Source organism: Empidonax traillii, unplaced genomic scaffold (genome assembly GCF_003031625.1).
Source record: "Empidonax traillii isolate 1590-97213 ecotype Southwest subspecies unplaced genomic scaffold, ASM303162v1 scaffold306:size632451, whole genome shotgun sequence".
Taxonomy (NCBI): domain Eukaryota; kingdom Metazoa; phylum Chordata; class Aves; order Passeriformes; family Tyrannidae; genus Empidonax; species Empidonax traillii.
The window spans coordinates 563,181-583,517 of record NW_020955499.1 but is presented as its reverse complement, the minus strand read 5'-3'; the positions used below and the strand labels follow the sequence as shown (position 1 = coordinate 583,517).

General features: G+C 45.4%; 1 protein-coding gene across 1 annotated transcript in view; it reads left to right on the top strand.

Annotated features, from left to right (window-relative positions):
- LOC114061023 (MICOS complex subunit Mic19-like) overlaps positions 1 to 20,055 on the top strand; it is a 53,242-nt gene extending 33,187 nt beyond the window's left edge. The window contains exons 4-5 of the mRNA XM_027891005.1: positions 15,600 to 15,735; positions 19,771 to 20,055. Of these exons, the coding sequence (XP_027746806.1) occupies positions 15,600 to 15,735; positions 19,771 to 19,797 (163 nt within the window). The 3' untranslated portion in view covers positions 19,798 to 20,055. The remainder of the gene's footprint in view (positions 1 to 15,599; positions 15,736 to 19,770) is intronic.
- The last annotated feature ends 282 nt before the right edge of the window (positions 20,056 to 20,337 follow it).

Here is a 20,337-nt window from a genome sequence, read left to right as displayed (position 1 = left end):
CTTAGAATCAGAGAAACACAGGACGGTGTGGGTTGGAAGGGACCTTCAAGATCACCCCGTTCCAACTTGACGAAGGGGCTTTGGAGGTCCCAGTTGTTACATAAACATCCAAGGGGATATCCCTTGGGCAGCTTTAGGAAATCAGCATCCTATAAACCCTTCATTCAGTGTGTTTACCTGCGAGATGGCGATCCCTTTGTACACAGCCACCTTGGTTTCCCCCTCCAGCAAGGCAGACGTTTAACTTTCTTCCCTGTGATCGATACAGTCCATTAGGAGGGAGGGAACTCAGCAGGGCCGGATGAAATATTAATTGTGCACTTTTCAGCGGGATGCAGATTCATTCTGAGCAGGGGAGTCTGGCGCAGTATCCGTGCGTTTCTCTGTTCAACCGAATCCTGAGGGGACCTGTGTTTTTTGGGGAAATATCGAAATTTAAATGTGAAATGTGCTTGTTTGGTCAGCAGACAGGTTTGAAGCGCTGACTGTGGTTTTTTTTTAAGGCTTATGTCAACTTTTAAAATCCATAATTCAAAATTGAGGCAGCACATTAATGAAGAGGACAAGCCAATACTCTCCATGTTTGCCATAATCTTTTCTCCCCTTTTTAGAAATCATGGATACATTCATTAAATCTCCCCTCAGGCTACCACCAGTTTTGCACACAGCGAGGTACTTTATGGCCTGGAATGGAGAAAATAACCTTTAAATTAATTTTAGTAGAGCATGAAGTCATGAGGAAGATTTTTTAATTTTGTATGAATTAATACTTAAGATAACAACAGATTTTCTGGGAGGTAGGACAGGTGGGGTAGGACAGTGACTGCAGGATATTGTTAGAGCAGGATAACTGTGGTAGGATAACTAATAACTATAGGATTGTTATTGTAGGATAACGAGGGGGAATTGGAATTAAATGATCTTAAAGGTCCCTTCCACCAAAGCATTTGGTGATTTTGTGATCTGAAGGTCTGATTTGATGTGTTGGAAGGGGGAAGCACATGCTCGTGTCTCAGCCACTGTGGGTTTCCTCTGTTTGCTTGCAGAGAAAATTAAGTAATTTTACAGAACTTCTTTATGAAGTCAAGTGAGTGAAACTCTCCCTTCACACCTCAGTGGCCAAGAGTGAAATTGGTGTGTTTTGTGTGCTGGGAATCATCCGAGTCCCCTGGAAATTGATGGATGTTCTCATTAAGGACAGCCCTTGCTGGCTGCAGTTCCAGGACATGGAGCAGCTCCTCATGGCGTGGTTGGAACATCAGGCTCTGCCCTGGGACATCTGGCTGCCTCCTCCCTCCCCAGGAGTAAAGCCTCTTGTTTTTAATGCTTTAAGCATCCTTTGTTGGGATTTCCCACAAACACGACTCGGCGATTTCCCAATTCCGGCCAGGAAGGTTAAAACCCCTCAGTCTCTTCCTTTTTTATTATTAATTTGTTCTGTATCTCCTAATCTTTGGTGGCTGAGATTTACAAATACCTTTTCCAGGGTTGTTTTTTAATGAGGCCGAGCCATCTGTGGGATCAAATCCCACAAATCTCACAGCCCCCAGAATCAAAAAGCTCCCTTTGGGGAAGGGGAGCTTTGCTTTGCAGCGCTTGATGGGGGTGATTTTTTTTTTTCCAAAGGAAATTCACCTGTTCCTGGCTGCAGGGTGAAGAATGAATCACCAATTACCTCCAACATGTTCCTACATGACACTTCCCATCGCAAGGAGCTTGTAGTGTTTAGTCAGGGCCCCCCCCGGCTATGTCACCATCCACTCCAAAACCACGGGGTGGAAAGACAGCGCTCCTTGATCAGGCACTAATATTTGTGCGTGTGAGGGAGCTGCAGGGAGGGAGGTCAGTGCCACAGACCTTTGTTTTCCCATCAGAGCCCCCTGAACAAGATGAAGTGATCAAAGCAGGATGCCGGAGCAGCGGCGGGATCTCATTACTTCGGGAAGCTGCTGGGGCTGCATCGGGCGCCGCTGATTTACATTCACAGCACCTCCTGCTCTCGCTGCAGCTCATTTGCTGCTGCTTGTAATTAACCACTTCTTCCCCCCTTTTTTTTTTTAATTTTTTTTCCAGTAGTTTTGGGCTAAATCAAGAAAAAAAAAAATAATAGACCAGAGTTGCTTCTGTTTGGGCTCCCCCTGAGGGAAATCACGGCGGTAAAACCAAAATATGCATTAAACATTTGGGGAAGTAATGTCAGATGCTGTGCTTTGTTGGAAAGTGCTGTCAGAGCCAGCAAATAAGGTTTGCAAAAACAGTATTCAGATGTCCTACGAAGTATCTGGGATCACAGGATGGTTTTGGGTTGGAAGGGTCCTTAAAGATCATCCAGTTCTGCCCCTCTGCCGTGGGCAGGGACACCTTCCACTAGCCCAGGTTGCTCCAAGCCTTATCCATCCTGGCCTTGGACACTTCCAGGGAAGTGTTAAGCTTCTCTTGATCCCTCCTAGTTGGCATGAGATTCGTTTTAAAAGTAAAACTTCAGGTTTTGTGAGTAAAAACTGTTACTGGAGTTGCAAATGGTGGCGTCTGGCAAAGGGTGTTGCACCTCCCTCGCCTCTAAAAAGCGAGATGGTGTAAAAGCTAAAATGGTAAAAAAAAAAAAAAAGCTGAATGGTATAAAAATATTTAATTTAACTCTTCTACTGTAGGAAACATATAAGATTTCAGGAGAACAGGTGGGCTGTAATAGCTGTTGTCTGAGCAGAGCTGCACTTGTAATTGCAGTTTATCTTCCAGTATTGCTTTTTATCCCCCTGTTCGCTCAGGGCAGCCCGAACCGGGTGAATCTCCATCAGATTTGGTCCTTTGTCAGGGTTTCAGCACAATGTGTGGCGTCAGACACGTTCCCTGGACTTCCAGCACCCAGTCCAAGAACCAGCTGCTGGTTTATTTACATTTATAAAAATAAAACTCCTCCTTCTCCACTGAGGACCAGCAGAAATGCTGGGACATAAGTTGCTGTTGTCCCTTGAGGCTTGGGGGGATGGACCAAGGTCAATGTTTGCCAAATTTAGTTTGGAATTAAGTGGTTGATGGCTGCCAATTTTTACACCAACTTTATAAAAAGTTCTTCCTCTTACAGTATATTATACATATATATGTATATCTTCTATATATATTTGTGTATGTATATTATACACAATTTAATATAAATATTATACATATTTATATATAATGTATAGTATATCTTTAATATATTTACATATTATACATTTTTAGATCTTTTACATATGTATTTATATTTTTATTTTGGGGTGTTTTTTTTCAGTGAATTGGTTCAGGTCTCATTTACAGTAAGAGGTTCCAAGTCACCAAACTTTTGGTTTCCATTTTAATTAGAATCAAGCAGTGATATTTTGGCCTTCTGTGTTGATCCTTCAGTGGCATTTCCAGCATAAGATAATTAGGGATTTTCCTTTTTTTTTTTTTTTTTAAGTATAATTTTGTTTCTTAAGCAGTTCTGTTGTCCATGAATTGATCAGGATACCAGAATGTACATTTTTGACCAAGGGAAGAGCAGGAATCCTGCTCTCATGAGCTTTACCACTTCTTTCTACCCCTAAATTTACACGACTTATCAATTCTACTCCTTTGATCAGGGAGAATCTGTCATTTGATACTTGAATTATAGACACTAATTACCTTTTATTAATATAACCATTTTGAAATTATTTCCCTGAGGTCACCAAACCTTATTAAAAAAAAAAAACAAAACAACAAAACAATGATTCTTTCTATTTTTAGCTTGAAATGTCCAGATTTTCCCAAGCTTTTCCAATGGGCATCTCTAAAAAAAGTCAATTAATTGATCCAAAGGCGGCTCTGCACCTCCTCACAGACCACCTGTGTCACTTTACACACACTTGGGTCCTATACAGGAATTTTTCCCCTGTATTCTCTTTAAATTTTGCCCTGTTATTCTCAGTATTCCTCTGTCAAAAATGCTGATTTATTTCCTGAGCGTGCTGTTGGACTCTTTCCGTGGTGATCACCGCCTTTTTTAAAGGATGAGCCCTGACATCTGTGGGAGAAAAGGGCCATGAAATCACCCAACCCACTTTTAACAGCCTTTTACGGTACCTGACAAATCCTATTTCCAATTTTCCTGAACATGAGCTCCCTTCTGAAGCAAGTCCAGACTCTCCCTGCTGGTTTTTAGAGGGGATTTCCCAACTATTTATGATCTGCTTGGGCATTTTTGACCCTGATATTTATGTTCCACTTTAGAAGCATAAAACCCGCAGCACCTTCCAACCCTAAAAGAGTATTAGGAAGACACAAATAAGAGAAATAATAAGAGAAATTTAGGAGAATTTCTTCTTCCCCAGGACAGTTTATGGGGCAGTAAAGCGTTAGCTATGCTGTAGATCTGGAGGATCTGTAACTGAAATTGGAGAACTTGTCGGTGCTTAAAACCAAAATAACCATAAAGGCACACTCTGTGTCACTGTCCTCTGCCTCCCCATTCATCTACCCGGGATATAAAATCTGAGAATATCCTGAAACATTTTAAAGCCAACGTTTAAACCCCGGGGAAGGGACGGAGTGGAAGAGATAAAACGATATTGTGTGTCTGGAAGGCTCCGCTGGAGTGCCCTGTGTGGGGCTATAAACCTGATGAAGATGGACTGCCCTGCCAAGGGTGTGTTGAGATGGATAATATTCCCTGCAGATGGCTGTGGGTGTGCATTCCTGGAGGCAAAGGGAGGTGGGGATAGATCTGTGTGTGATGGACAGACCTCTGTGCAGTCTCTTCTCTTCCATCACGTGCTCTTTCCCCTTCCCCTCGAGGTGCAGCAGTTGGGCCCCCAAAAATTGTTATAACCCTCCCAATAAATGAAGTCACCATCAGTGGGGTCAGTGTGGGGTTTAAAAGCAAGTTGTTTGTTGATAAATTCGGTGCCAAATTCAGGGTGTTCGCCGGTTGTTCTCTGCTGAATATTTTGGCTCCCTCGTGGGAAGGTCGAGTTCCACCATCACCCTCTTGTCAAGGATAACATTGTAAATGAATTAGTTCCCAATAATTACAGAGTGGTTTGGGTTGGAAGGGACATCAAAGATCATCCAGTTCCATCTCCCTGCCACGGGCAGGGACACCTCCCACTATCCCAGGCTGCTCCAACCTGGCCTTGGACGCTCCCAGGGATCCAGGGGCAGCCACAGCTTCTCTGGGAAATCCAGTCCAGCCCCTCCCCACCCTCCCAGCCAGCAATTCCTTCCCAATCTCCCATCTAAATGACACTGGGAAGCCATTCCCTGTGTCCTGTCCCTCCATCCCTTGTCCCCAGTCCCTCTCCAGCTCTCCTGGAGCCCCTTTAGGCCCTGGAAGATCCAAAGTAACACAGCTCAGGCATTCCCCCTTCTTTTCCTTAGGAGGGTGTGTGTACTACTGAAATAATAATTCAGTGTGTGGTACTGAAATGATAATTATTACTTCTGCTGGAGTTCAGTGCTTGAATATAAAAACCCTCATCACATGGATCTCTGCTGAAAGGAACGACTGAAATACTGATAATTTCCCCTCCTTACTAGAATTCCCCAAATGTGATACACATTTTCCTGGGTTCTTTATTTCACATGTGAAAATTCCTGTTGTAGGAATAGACATTTAGACCCACTCTGAAGTGGAATCATTTTATTGTGTGTAGAAAGAAATGAGAAAAAGCAGCTATTTCTTCCAAACTTCCCTTGCCACTTCACGTGGCTCCCCCTTCCAGAGGCATTTAGGAGCTCCCTTAAGCCCCTGGGTTGCTCCTGTGCATGCATTAGGGAGAGGCTTGGTGTAATATGGAACAGACTTGCCATATCATGGACACATTTATGAAGATTGATAACAGCCAGGGCTCTCTGTGTTAACTTTTATTGTCAAGCAGGCTGCAGGAGAAACTGCCTGCTATTGCTTTTGCCCTGATTTATGAAAAGGTTGCTGCATGAAAAAGGCATCACATAAACCAGCTCCGCTGGCAGGAGCATTATAAAATGGGGCTGTAAGTAGAGCAAACAATAACTAACTATAATTATGTTCATTATTGTCTCTCTGAGCTCCCTGAACCCTTGGAGGGGGGGGGGGCTCCCACCTCTGCTTTAAACTGGACTCACCTTTCCTACATGTGGGATGAACAGGATCAGATCCTGCTGCTTTCTAGAGGCAGCACCCCCAAAAGTGACCTTTTGTTGTTTGTGACATGACCTGAAAGAGGTGTAAATTATTTATTTAAGTTATACCTGTTTGCAGTATGCCAAGAAGAGGAGGAGGAGGAGGAGGAAGAGGAGGAAAGGTCTGTAGAAAAAAAAAAAGCCCGCTGTTCCTCTTCCAATTTCCATCACTGATGCACCTTCCTCTAAATTATTACTGTTCTCCTGCAAGGGTTATTCCAGACTGTGTTGTATTTAGACCCCCTCAAAAACAAAACCAAAAATCCCAGCAGGGTGGCAAAGATCACCAGTTTTTATTTGTGGATGGCAGGAGGATTCATTTTCTTCCTCTCAGCCTGGTCCCATCCTTTGTAAGGAGACGAGCCCCAAGCAGCAGCAGAGTCGAAATCTTCAGTCAGCAGCAATTAGCAGGAAAACTTTAGTGAGAACCAGTTGAAATCAGGGGCCACGACCTAACTTGGGGAGAAATTGTGGTGGTTAATCTAAAGTTTGTCAAACTCGAGCTACTTTAACTAACTTGAAAGCAGCGCTCTCCCAAACTACCTGGAGACCTTGGCAGGAGGAATAGGAACCTGAAAATGTCTGTGCCGAGGTTATAAAACACAAGGCATCAGAATGACTCGCTTGGCATCAGAGAGGAGCTCCATTAAATAGCCCAGTGTCTAATTAATGCTGCCAGAACACAGAGTGTGAGGAGAGACCTCTGGAAGATCTTTGTGAGTCGGCACAGAAGTTTCCCTGCAATCCCCTTCTGCCTGCTGGTGTTAAACTGCTCTCCAGGTGCCCTCACAGAGTCATGGAATGGTTTGGCTTGGAAGGGACTTAAAGCTCATCCAGTTCCAGCTCCTGCCACGGGCAGGGACACCTTCCACTAGCCCAGGTTGATCCAACCTGGCCTTGGACACTTCCAGGGATCCAGGGGCAGCCACAGCTTCTCTGGGAAATCCAGTCCAGCCCCTCCCCACCCTCCCAGCCAGCAATTCCTTCCCAATCTCCCATCCATCCCTGCCTTCTGGCACTGGGAAGCCATTCCCTGTGTCCTGTCCCTCCATCCCTTGTCCCCAGTCCCTCTCCAGCTCTCCTGGAGCCCCTTCAGGCCCTGCCAGGGGCTCTCAGGTCTCCCTGGAGCCTTCTCTTCTCCAGGATGAACATTCCCAGCTCTCCCAACCTGGCTTCAGAGAGAGCAGAGGGGCTCCAGCCCTTTGGAACATCATCTTCATCCCATCTTACAACAGTCTGAGGAGAATATTCAGCAGTGTTCACTGTTCCAGCAGCGAAAAATAATTTGAAAATAACAAAAGTGATGAAAAAATGTGAATTATTGGGATTTACAGCTCATCTCTCTGAGTCAGTTCCTGATTCTTCCGTGGTCAGAGGTGCATTTTCCCTGCTCACACTCTGAAAAGGACGCTGAGGTCATTTTGTTTTAATATTTCTGTGACACGTTGTACAAGCGCATTAAACCCAAGATATATTATGGCAAGGCCCAGTACCCACTTATTATCAGCGTGTTCTCAGGGTGATTATTACTCTTTGTGGTGCTTGATGACACTTTATTGTTGTTGCTGATTGTGTTTTATGAAAAGAGCGGCTCATCCTCGGCCCGGCCCAAGACCTGGAGAAGCACATGTAGCCTTTGTGGCTTATCACACAGTGAATCCAAGCCCCCCTTTTTTTTTTTTTTTTTTTTTGTTAAATAACTCCGTGCCCAAATGAAAAATTGGCATTTATTCCACTATCTCTTAAGATTACAACCTTCAGTTCCCCCAAGTAATCATCACCCACGGGAGCAGCGATGCTTGAAGTGTTTAACTGTTGATTGCTTTCTCTGGATGCTGCTTCTGCTCATAATATCTCTTATTTTTGTGGTCGGTAAACAGGGGGTTTGGGCCTTTTATAGCTGGAGAAGATAGTTAAACATATATATTGCTCTGGAGAGTAATATTTGGATAATAATGTGCCACAAGTTACTGTCTTTGTGCTGAGCGGGGCAGTTGACCTTTGCTGTAGATGAGAAACGTGTCCCCTTGTTAAAACATATTATTTAGCACCTTTATAAAGGGAAAACTGGCTGGTTTGGTTGTTTTGTGTTGGTTTTTTTTTTAGTGCAGTAGTTTAAGGTGCTGTGAAGGTTTTATTGCCACAGTTTTGGGGATGATGGTGTTACTCAGGCGTTCCCAGAGCCTGCAGTGAGTTGTAGCTCTTGGGAAATAAGTGGCAGCAATAAATCTGGAACGTGGTTCCCTGCCATGGGTTTGGTTTATGCTGCTTATTTGGTGGTGTTTTTTTTTTGGCTCTGCCTGTGTTCTTTAAGCAGTGATGTAACATTACTGTGGGAAATTTAATGTAGGGACAGGGCTAAAATTAAGATGGGTAATTTAAGTGGATGGAACTGCGTATTTTTTTGGCACCTTCCTATAGGAGCAGGGTTTAAACAGTTGCAGAATTAACCTTTCCTTTACAAATTAGACACATTACATTGTATTTTAGTGGAGTTTGTAATGGTAACCAACATATCCAAGCAGTCCTGGAACTGAATCTGTTGGAAACATCAGCCAGAGCATCCATTCAGCTTCCCAAAGCCTTGGATCTGCCTCACCATGAGCTGGAGCTGAGGAGACCACCCTGCTGCACCTAAACCTTCAGAAACAACCCCCCCCAAAGTCCTGATTAGTTCCTGGGAGTGTCTGAGGGGATCATTCTTTGTCTCTGAACCTGCCAAGCTGGGTTTGATCAGTGCAAGACCAAGTTATTTCTATATATATATAATTTATAGGTATGTAATATATCCCCCTGCTCCTTCCAGAGTTCCTTCTAATTAAAGACTGTAGTTGCCAATATTATCTTTTCCATGCTGTAGAAGGGTCTGTGCCCCTGTAAGAAGCAATTTGTATCATTATCATCCGTGTGATTGTTTATTTTAGGATCCTGCTATTCCATAAAAACTGCCCCTGAAGCTAAAAAGGAACGTGCATCCTAAATTTGGGTAATTCCAGCACGCAGCTGCAGGGACCAGCTGTGTGTGAGGTACATTTGTGTGGTAATTGTTGGTGTATTTTGTGTTTTCAGGGGCTTTTTGTTCTTTTCTTTCCTCGGGGAGGGGAGTTTTATAAACAAATGGTAGTTTGGGATAATGGAAGTCAATTCATATCAATTAAAATGGAAATATTCAAACTGATTTTGTCTGTCAGGGTTGGTGGGAATCTTGTCTTCTTCTCATGGCTTGCCCCTCAAGCTTTTTGGAGCGTAAGCAGGTCAGAGATGTCCTGAGATTGTTGGGCAACAGCTGGGAGTGGGTTTTTAAGGAACACCGTGAAAATGAAGGAATTATGCAGTGATACCATTTCACCTGCAAACAAGTAGTGGAGTGGGGCTTTCCCGAGCCAGAAATTGCAGTGTTGGTTGTAATCTCATGATGGGCTCCTCAAACCTTACTGTGCAGTTATCTTCTGAACCCAAATGAGCTCATGATGACCCCAACATCCTCCAACACCGAGTACCAGCTTTTCACGAGGTTTGGAAAAAGATTTGAATTATTTTATCACTGTAAATGTGCCAGAAAGACTCTCTGGCTGCCTCTGTCCTGTAATTTCCCAGATCCATCTCGTGTTGTCCTTCCCAAGGCTGAAGAGATCCAGTCCTCATGTAGTGTCCCCAAGAGCCTGAAGATTTACCTTGGCAACTTGTTCCTTGGTTGAATCAGGATTCACAGCCAGGAAATCTTTTCCTGATCCTCATCCCACTGTCTCCCTCTTGTAAGCCCCAGCCCAAGGAAGGGTTTAAGAAAGGGCAGAGCTTTGCACATGCAAATGTGAAGTTAGTCAGAATGGTTTGGGTCGGAAGGGACATTAAGGATCGTGTCATTCCACCCCCTACCATGGGGACACTTCCCACTCTCCCAGGTTGCTCCAACCCGGCCTTGGATGGTTCCAGGGATCCAGAGGCAGCCACAGCTTCTCTGGACAATCTGTGCCAGGGTCTCCCTACTCTCCCAGCCAGGAATTCCCTCCCATTATCCTTCTGGCAGTGGGAAGCCATTCCCTGTGACCTGTCCCTCCAGGTCTTGTCCCAAGTCCCTCTCCAGCTTCTCGAAGCTCTGTATTTCTTTTCTTTTACCAGAATTAAGATCATTGCTTCTCTCTGTGAACCTCAGAGATTCTCCTCCCTCCCCTCCCGCAGTAAATAAGTTCTTGCAACACAAGAAATCGTTTCCATTTCGCTTTTGCTAAGAGCTGAACTGATATCTGACCACCTCACCAGGTGTTTTTCCAGGTGGGAAACATCCACTGGATTGAAAAGAAGAGCCCTCTCTAAAGGTCAATAGAACTATCTGCCAGTCTTACTTGTTAAACCAGGCTTTTGTCAACATATTGAACTTGACTCGGTGCTCCCCAGACATAATTAAATGTCTGTCTTCATGTGCTCTGTGTGTGTGTGAATATGCTGGAACGGGCCTTTCCTCCCCTTCCCATCTCTGTCCCTAAATTCCAAAGGTCAGAATGTTGGAAATAGATCTTTATTTGCTTTTTGAGAGGGCTGGGTGAGAGATGAAATAAAGGAGGGGATGGCAAACATTTACCATCCTACGATTTTGTGGGTGCTGGGATTTCGGGAGGAAAAAAAAACTCAGGGAATATCAACACTGGACTCAATCAAAGGCACAGTAATTGTATTTAAACCCCTAAATAAGCCGTTTACTTAATATTACCACAGAGATTTTGCGTTTTCTGCTGTGGAGCAGGGAGCTCTGTGGTCCTCTGCCGCCGTTTCATCACAGATTTCGTTAGGAGAACTCCTGCTTTTCCACCTTTCGGAGGAGTCACGCTGCGCGTTCGAGCGTAAACAAAAGCAAGAACCAACAAAAGCAAGATCCAAAAGTGCTTGATCTTTTGCTGGCAGCACTTCCCACACGGCGCTTGTGAGGGCTCTGTGTGGGCACAGCTCGGGCAGGGGCCGCTTTGTGCCGTCAGCTGTAGATACCCAGCCCTCAGAGCCATGTTGTTCCTTCCCAAGGATTCCGAGAGGAGCAGGGACCGTTTGGTTTGCCCTCCGCGCGTTCCGTGACCCGCTCGCGAGCTCGTCGCCCGCTCCATGTGCAAAGAGAAACCTCGACAATAATTTAATATAAGGAGTAAATTAATGTAAAAACTAAAAATAATGCGAGAACCTTCATTGCCCTATTGCCCTTTTGTCTTATTTTTTTTCGTTCTGTTGTCTTGTTTTGCGACTGTTTTCTCCTCACAAGCCAGGCTTGGAAATTCTCTCAGTGGCGATGCTGCTGGAAGTGGCTCCTTTTGGAGGAGGTAATTTTCAAAAGGGAAGAACCCGCTCAGCAGCAGCTTTTTGGTGTGGTGATGGAGGGGGCAACTGCCTGGCTGCTGCTTCAGGTGTGTCACAGCTTTGAGCTGACCTTCTCTCTGGGTCTCCTCAGCTGCGCTCACGTTTCTCCCTGCAGAATGTCTCAGATGTGGCCTTCCCTGTCCATCTGCTCAGCTAAATCCATCACTGCTCAGCCTGCCAGTGACTGCAGTGTTTATTTTGCAGTTATTTTCTCCCCTCTGGCCATGAGAAGTGAAATCTTGCCGTGAGTGTATCAGGTGAAAGCAGCGCTGAGGTTCTTCCTAGCCCAGATTCACATCATCTGCTTTGATCCTGTCACTGGTGTCCCCATTAGTGTTGTCCCTCTCGAGTCACACATCTTCACTTTGAAGCCCAGTAGGTCCCATTTCAGCTTCCCAATTCCCTATTTACTTTCTCCCTGCAGGATTTGTGATGCCACCTTCTATCCCTCCCTCATCCTTTTTGCCAACAGCCCAGAGAAGCTGTGGCTGCCCCACCCCTGGGAGTGTCCAAGGCCAGGTTGGATGGGGCTTGGAGCAGCCTGGGATAGTGGGAGGTGTCCCTGCCCATGGCAAGAGGTGGAACTGGATGGGCTTGAAGGTCCCTTCCAACCCAATCATTCTGTGATTCCGTGTGGTTAATTCCCCAAAGGTATGCACATCCTTAAACCCTTTCCTTAGGCTTTCACCCATTCACTTCTTTCTCAGAAGGAATTTCCTACTAGATGTAGACAATGTCAGTTGATTAAATTCCCAGAAATCCCTCTGAAAATCCCCTGGGCTGCTCATAAAGCACTTGTAAACAATTCCACTTCATGGGCTGCCTGCCGTGAGGGTGCGGATTTGCCTCAGTTTCCTTGTGTTTCCATCAATTTTTCTTCCTTATCTTTGTGTGCATTATAAGAACGTCGAGAAAAGAAACATCTTCTTTTATTTTGACCTTTTATTTTGCATTCTGCCAGCACTGCTGGGATCTCCTCTCCTACATCAGTAGGACTAAATAAACCAGGTCAGGCCATCATCACCAACATCCTCCCGTGCTGGGGCTAATTGGTAGCACGTTCATTTGTAGGGTTTTGTTTCAGAGCTAAGACTTCCCTGGGCACGGCCACGTGCTGGGGACCGTCCTCAAATTGTGGTTTGGGTGTGCTGAGCTGTTTGTTTGGAGGGGAGGGCAAGACCTGGCCCCGAAGCGCTGCGGGTCGTGCCGTTGTTCCGCACCGCTTGGCCCCGGACCCACAGGATCCGCATGCTCTCTTTTATTTGGCGCTGCAGAGGTAGCCTGAGATGCCAGGGGTTGCACAAATAAAATCAGATGGCTTTGATAGGTGTCAGCATTTTAATGAGGAGTTAAATTAAGCCATGGGTGCTCTGCCCATCTAATGGCGCTATTTTTCCCTTGCACGCTGCTTTTTTCGTCGTCGTTTCCCTCACCCCCCTCCCCGCCATATTTTACGACAATTGCCTCGAGTCCTGATCTGGTGGGATTGTGCCAGATACCTGCACAGCTGGAAACTCATCAGCCATTCAGATTCCTTCAGTCAGGATGTCAGTTTTATCACAAAACTCGCAAAGCTCACCGTGGTGATTTCCAATTTCCTCTTTAGTAGACATTTTGTTTGAATGCCATGAAGGGGCTCCTTCCCCGGAGCCCCCAGGAGCACAATAAGCTATGCTCTTTGAGAGAGCCCAGATGACTACAAAGTTCCCTTCATTAAATTTTCTTTTCATGCTTTAGCATAGAATATTTCTTTTTAAGGCTCTCTGCCTCTCTCTGGTTTTCTTTTGTGTTTTCATCTTATTACCTTTATGAGGTTGTGATGCATCAGCTCGATGGGGAAGGGGGGGGGGTGTGGGGCTCCCTCAGAGGAGGTTTGTTCCACCACACAGGAATATTTGAGGTGCTTGAGGAGCAGCTGGAGAAGGGAAAGCAGATCAAGTAATTGTAAACTTAATAAAAACACGCCGCTCCTGACGTGCCATGTGGCTCAGGCTGCTGCTCATATTGACTTTCGCTTTCAGATTTCGGGTGTGTGTTGATTCTGTGAAGGAGTTATTGAGTTGCACTGAGTGGAGATGGAAATCTGTCAGCCCTCCCTGCTGCACTCCTACACTTTGTCTTCTTCCTTCGGTTTAGTTGTGAAATCCCCAAGCAATTAAACAAATAAATGCAGTCGTGGGGCAGAATCTGATTTATCGACAGCGACTTTTTACCTGTGCAGATAGTGGTTGGATGAGGGGAAATGGCTTTAAACTGAGAGAGGGGAGATTTAGATTAGATAAAAGAGAGAAATTCGTGGCTGTGAGGGTGGGCAGGCCCTGGCACAGGTTTCCCAGAGAAGCTGTGGCTGCCCCTGGATCCCTGGAAGTGTCCAAGGCCAGGTTGGAGCACCCTGGGCCAGTGGAAGGTGTCCCTGCTCATGGCAGGGGTGGAACTGGATGATCCTTCATGTCTCTTGCAACCCAAACCATTCCATGATTCTGTGATGACACTTTCTCTGCCCCATGTCCCAAAATACAGATCTCCCTCTCTCAGGACATGGGATAGTTCAGGGAAGGCAATTCCTGCTCCAAGCAGGGTCAGCTCTGGCACCAGACCCAGCTTGTTTATCAGGTATTGAACCCCCCCCCCAGACATTTTACAATGGATTCCACACACAATTTTTGGGTTTGCACTGTTTGCCTTTTCTGACAGGCTATTTCTTCAGTCAAACCCCACACACTCTCAAATGCTTCTATAAAATGACCCTTATTCATAGAGCCACACAATGGTTTGGGTTGGAAGGGACCTTAAATGCCATCTCATTTCACCCCCTGCCACGGGCAGGGACACCTTCCACTATCCACAATTTCATCCCAATATCCAATCCAAGGATTAATTGATGTAGGAACTTCAGGAAGTTCCTGTTAGGCAGATGTTTCGTTCCCCCATTGAAATTGCTCTAAATACATTGACAGAACTTCTGCAGCAAATGGCACAGCAGCTCGTTCCCTTCTCTCCTCACCTTTATGTAAGAAGTCACTTTAAAATCACTCGTGAATAAAAAGGCACAGCAAGGTTTACTCTGGGTATTTTTTTTTTTTGTTAACTCGTGGTTTATTGTATTGGTTTATCAATTCAGGCTCATTAAAATGAGCTCTGGTTTAGTCGGGTCTTAAAAATCATCACCACCGGGAGCCTGCAGAGAGTCTACGTGGTGCTTCCTCTCGTCCTCCATCCCAGCACACGCCTTGCCATCGTCACCACTGTGCTTGCAGCAGTTTGTGGCTGCACCTCCTGATGCCTCCCGTGCTTTTTGAAGTGCGTGCTGGTATCAGCAGAGGAGGGATTAAGGGAAAATCCTCCTCCCGTCAAGAGTCGACAGAAGTTCTGAACTCGGAGATCGTGCGGCGTGGAAGCACCTGGGACCGCATTTAAATTCCGGTTTAGGCCTTTCACAGATGCAGGGTAATGAATGAAAAGAGAAAGGGGCATGTTTGATGTAGGTACACAGTGTAAAATCAAGGTGACTTAACGTTGCCTTTTTTTTTTTTCTTTTTTTTTCTTTTTTTTTTTGTAGCGGAACATCTCGAGTGGTTGTCGAGAAGTCACTTCCCCCCAAGGAGCAGCATTTGTGCTCCATGTTTCATTTCCTTATAGTGGTAAAATAGATCTGCCTTGGCCAATCAGCAAAATCAGGCTCAGAGTCACAGAATGGTTTGGGTTGGAGGGGATTTTAAAGCCCGTCCAGTTCCAAACCCCGTGCCATGGGCAGGCACACCCTCCATTATTCCAGGGTAATCCAAACCCTGTCCAACCTGACCTTGAGCACTTCCTAAGAAAGAAATTCTTCCCTGTGAGGGTGGGGAGGTCCTGGCCCAGGTTGCCCAGAGAAGCTGTGGCTGCCCCTGGATCCCTGGAAGTGTCCAAGGCCAGGTTGGACAAGGCTTGGAGCAACCTGGGATAGTGTTGGGGTTGGAAGTGGATGATCTTTAATGTCCCTTCCAACCCAAACCTGTCTGTGACTCCATAATAATAATAACAATTTCAGTAAAAAGAGCTGTGCCTTTGCTGAAATCTTTTTAAGCAGAAAGCCATGAAGTTCTTTCCTCTTTCTCCAGGAGATACGAGTCCCACCCCATCTGTGCTGACCTGCAGGATAAAATCCTCCAGTGCTACCGACAGCACGCTCAGGAGACCCTGAGCTGCTCTGCCCTGGCCAGCCAGTACCTGCGCTGTGTCAACCACGCCAAACAGGTGAGTTGGACCCTGGAAAAACATGGAATGGTGGAGACAAGGTTTTATCATCGGTTTATAAGGGTTTCCCAGCCTGTGTGTTCTCACCAACTCTGTGGAGGCCACTTGGACTTGGTTGAACTGCTCAGGTTTCCAATATCAGATGTTTCCTGCCACCTGCAGTTCTAGCAGTAAAAACAAAGGGGGTTAAACTACATGGTACTATTTGTGAGAAATTAATGAGTGTCTCAAAGATGGACCACCAGTTGGAATTCTTCATTTCTCCTGTTTTATGTCCTCCAAGGCTCTGTTACTGCCCTTTGCCTTCTCTTGCCCTCCTCTCTTCCATCCTTTTAGGTCATGCAGATTAAAACCTTCATGCTTTATTAGTGCAACATAAAATGATAGCAGTGTGTGCATAATTTATTTAAAAGAAGCTAAAATTCCTAAATGCTGTCCTTTTCCCCCAGCTTACATCTCTCGAACGCGGAGATGCAAACGTTGACCTCAGCTGTGTTCTTAAAACAAGGCAGTTGGAAATGTGCTCGTGGAGCATATGCAGGATGTGTAAAAAGGGCTTAGGGAAGTCTGTTGATCTTAATTCCTGCTAAACTCTGCGAGTTAATATTTGAAGACGTGTGGGCACACGTTCCAGTGTGTCAGCAGAGACCCAGAGAGCACGCCTGGTGTTTGATCGTGCTGATAATTTTCACCAGACTCGATTCTGCCTGGGCAGAAGAGCAGCAGGACTTTTTGACTAGGATGATCCTCTGTGACCTCTCTGCTGGGACACTGCTGCAGTCCTGCATTCCTGACAAAAAAAAAGGATTGTCCCGAAAGTCCTGGTGGAGTCCAACGCTTGCTCGTGGTCTGGTGGTGTCTGAGACGTGGGAGGAGGAAATGGTGGTGGGGAAGTGCCAGGGAGATCACCCTGTCCCATTTAAAATCACCTCCTTTAATAAATCCTGGGGGATATTTGTTGTCCCTGTATCCCTGGAAGTGTCCAAGGCCAGGTTGGATGAGGCTTGGAGCAGCCTGGGCCAGTGGAAGGTGTCCCTGCCCGTGGCAGGGGGTGGGACTGGGTGGGCTTTTGTTCTCTTCCACCACAAACCCTTCTGGGATTCTGTTCCTGCCCATTTTTTAATGCACCAGGCTCCTTTTTTTTTTAGGAAAAAGGCCAGTGAATAGTATTAGAATCATGGAATCATTCAGGTTGGAAAACATCCCTAAGACCATCGAGTTCAGCCACTCCTCCAGCACTGCCAAGGCCACCACTGTCCCCAAGTGCCACATCCACACTTTTAATCCCTCCAGGGGACTCCACCACTGCCCTGGGCAGTTCCAATGCCTGACTACCCTTTCCATGAAGAAATATTCCTTAATATCCAATCTAAACCTCCCCTGGCCCAGTTTGAGGCCATTTCCTCGTGTCACCTGTTACTGGATATCGGGTAGTTCTGTGGTGGATTAGATTTTTCACTGCATTTTCCAGCATCTGTAACACTAATTTCCTGCATTTATAATTTCGTGTCTTTTTTTTTTTTATTCTTTTTTTAAAGTAACTAAAAGAAATTGGATTAATTACTGATACATGTTTAAGCTCTAACTAGAGATTGTATCTGATGGGAGTTTCTTCAGAAGGCTGTGATGAGGAGGAATTAATGCATGTTCAGAAGGTGCAGGAAAAGGAAATTGCATAAATATGAGCATTAGGTTTTTGAACCCTTCCAAACACCTTTTTTTTTCTGTTCAAGATCTTTAGGCAAGCCTGTCAAGTAGTTAAAAGTGTTTCCCAAATGTTTCTTATTCTGTTTCACACGTGCTTCAAGATGAGAATTCAGAGAGGCTTCTCTCATGATAACAGGGAAGGAGAAGTCCTTTATGATGGAAATATTTGCAAGCAGGAGCAATTGTTTTTCATAACGAGCATCAGTCCTCTCCAGCTCGTCCTCCTTGCGCTGTAATTGTAATTATTTTCACTCTGTTTGCCCACAAGTCCGGGCAGTCACTTCCAAAATAATTCCTGAAAACGCTGTTATAAAGTACTTCAAAATTACCTTCTCTTGGTCGGGAGCCAGGGGAGGGGGATAAATAGCAGGTTCAGAAATGAAAAAGTTAACTGACACTGGCTTACAAGAGACAAAGGAAGAGGAAAATTTGCTGGAGGGAATAGAGGGAGATATTGAAAACCAAATAAGTTACTAATCCGATTTCCTGGCGGTGAGTCTGGGCACTTGTGCTCGGGCTGAGCACACTCTGTGCTTTTCATAAATTGAATTTATTGACTCCTCTTTCTTCCCTATCTTGCTTATAATTATCTCCCCCCCTCTCTTCTGTGTGCTCCTTATTTCTCATCCTGTCTGTAATCTCATGTCTCTATCTGTCCTTTTCTCCCCTTCTTAGAAAAGCCCGGAGAGCTGTTAATTCAGGGGGTGTTTGACACGTTGTTGTATCTTCCCTTGAAATCTTTTTTTCCCAAAGTCATGAGAAGCCAGTGAGATGAATTAAACCCCGTTATTAATGTTTGCATTTTATTGTAATAGTAATGGAGAGGGAAACTCACCTAATGGAGCCATTAAGGGGAAGATATTAGGACTGTATGTGGCATTTATTTGTGCCGCCAGGGCTGAATTATCTCCACCCAGACCAGTCACTGCACTAATATGGACCATCCAGGGGCATTTCAATCACTTCTCCCACTTTTCCAGCCACTGATATGGACAATGTGGCTGTTCAAATACACGTTTTATGGTTTGGTGGTTTGTTTTTTTTTTTTTTTAATTCCCCCACTCTGGGCTACAGGAGGTTCTAATTCTTACATAAAAACAAAACTAGTCTACGGTTTAATGAATCTGTGCAATGATTTCCTATAAAACCATTGAATTTCAGAGGCATACAAGTCTCTGCAGGCAGGTGAGATTTAAAAATACTTCAGAGAGTGATGCCAGCAGCTGCTGGTGCCCGACAGCCTGGCTACAAAACATTATCCTCTGGCCTTGTAACTAGTATTTGAATTTTTGGGGTAGAGGGGTCCTTCGTCATGCATCCTAATCAGAATAAACCCAGGATTTTCGCCTCATCCTCCAGTATTTTTACTGGATACCACTTTTCAATCAAACAGAAAAATACGTGAAATTAGTGTGTGAACCGAAATGCCACAAAAAGGCCTCGATTTTTTTTTTTATGGCCCCTGTTTAACACCGCCCTAATTAAAGGAGGTTTCTTAGGGACCAGGTAAAGGAGCCTCCCTCAGTTCTCTATTTTCCTATAATCCAGTCCAAGTGCAGCCCTTACCCCTTGCAGGAACACTGCTGGATCCCAGTGAGTGGTTTACAGGGTTGTTTTTGGGAATACCACGAGAGTTTGGTGGACACACATGACAACTGGTTTTTAATTCCCTGTGGTTTTGATTTTTCCCAAGCCCTAATTCCCACGACTGTGACAGTGCAGTCCAGACTCACGAGGGAAGGTGCCCTGCGTGGCCACGTAGTGTTGCTCAGACACTTCAATCAGCTGTCTGTGGGTCTCCTGTGAGATTCCAAGGTTTAAATTTGGGCTTGTTCCTGACATAAACCCCAGAGATTATCAAAGGTGTCCCTGCCCGTGGCAGGGGGGGTCGGAACTAAAGGATCTTTAAGTTCCCTTCCAGCCATTCCGTGATCTGTGGTTGTCTAATGAAGCCCAAGGTTCAGGATGCATTTCCTCCAGGCTGTAATTGCTGGGAATGGGATTTACCTTATTGTAAAGGTCAGGTGGTTTAATTTCCTTAATAGCCATAGCACCAGAGCCATGAGAGCGTGAGGAGGGATGAAAAGGGATCATTCCTGCCACTCCTCAGGCCTCCAAAAATCACTGCCCTGTCCAGTCCTCAAACAGCTTCATTCAGCTCCTGTGACCTGTGTGTTTTGTCCACAATGTTCCTTTATTCTATATTTTTATTTAAAAAGAACTGCAAATCCCAGGAAGGAATCGTAGCCAAACTTCGGGAAATAACTTGGAGTTACTGAAATAACGTTTCTCCCTCTCTCTCCCCCTCCCCTGTGACCCCTTCTGTAGCAGAGCATGCTCGGGAGAGGAGGATAAAGGCACTGTCCAAATCAAGCACGAGACCATCAACTAATTTCAGCAGAAGAGCTTCTTTTTTTTTTTTTTTTTCCCCCCCGCCCCAAGAATGATCCGACAGCCCATTTGCAGGGCAGACCAATAAAGAGAAGAACTGGAAGAGCCATTTTCGAAGAGCAGGAGCCATCAGGGCTCAATCAGCGTGACCATTTGAAAAGCCAGGACCTGGATCTTATTACATCCGAAATCGCGCGTCCGAAGACGCCGTTCCCTCTCAGCGAAGCCCACTTATTGGTGATTGATGGGAGGGAGAAGAAAAGAACCCTTTTTCACTGACCTTAGAAAGGGGAGAGAGATATCCTTCAAATGCTGCTATTTCGTTGTGGAATCTCCTCGAACACGTCTCGCTGTCGAAGGCTGGGGGGGTTTGTAACTCTTGGAGCGCCGGGACGTGGCGGTGCTTCCTGGCAGGGCTCTCCTTGCAGCGTGCGGTTGTAAATTGTGCTTTAAATTATTTCACAAATTATGTAAACTTAATGAAGCCTCCCCCCCCCCAGGCCT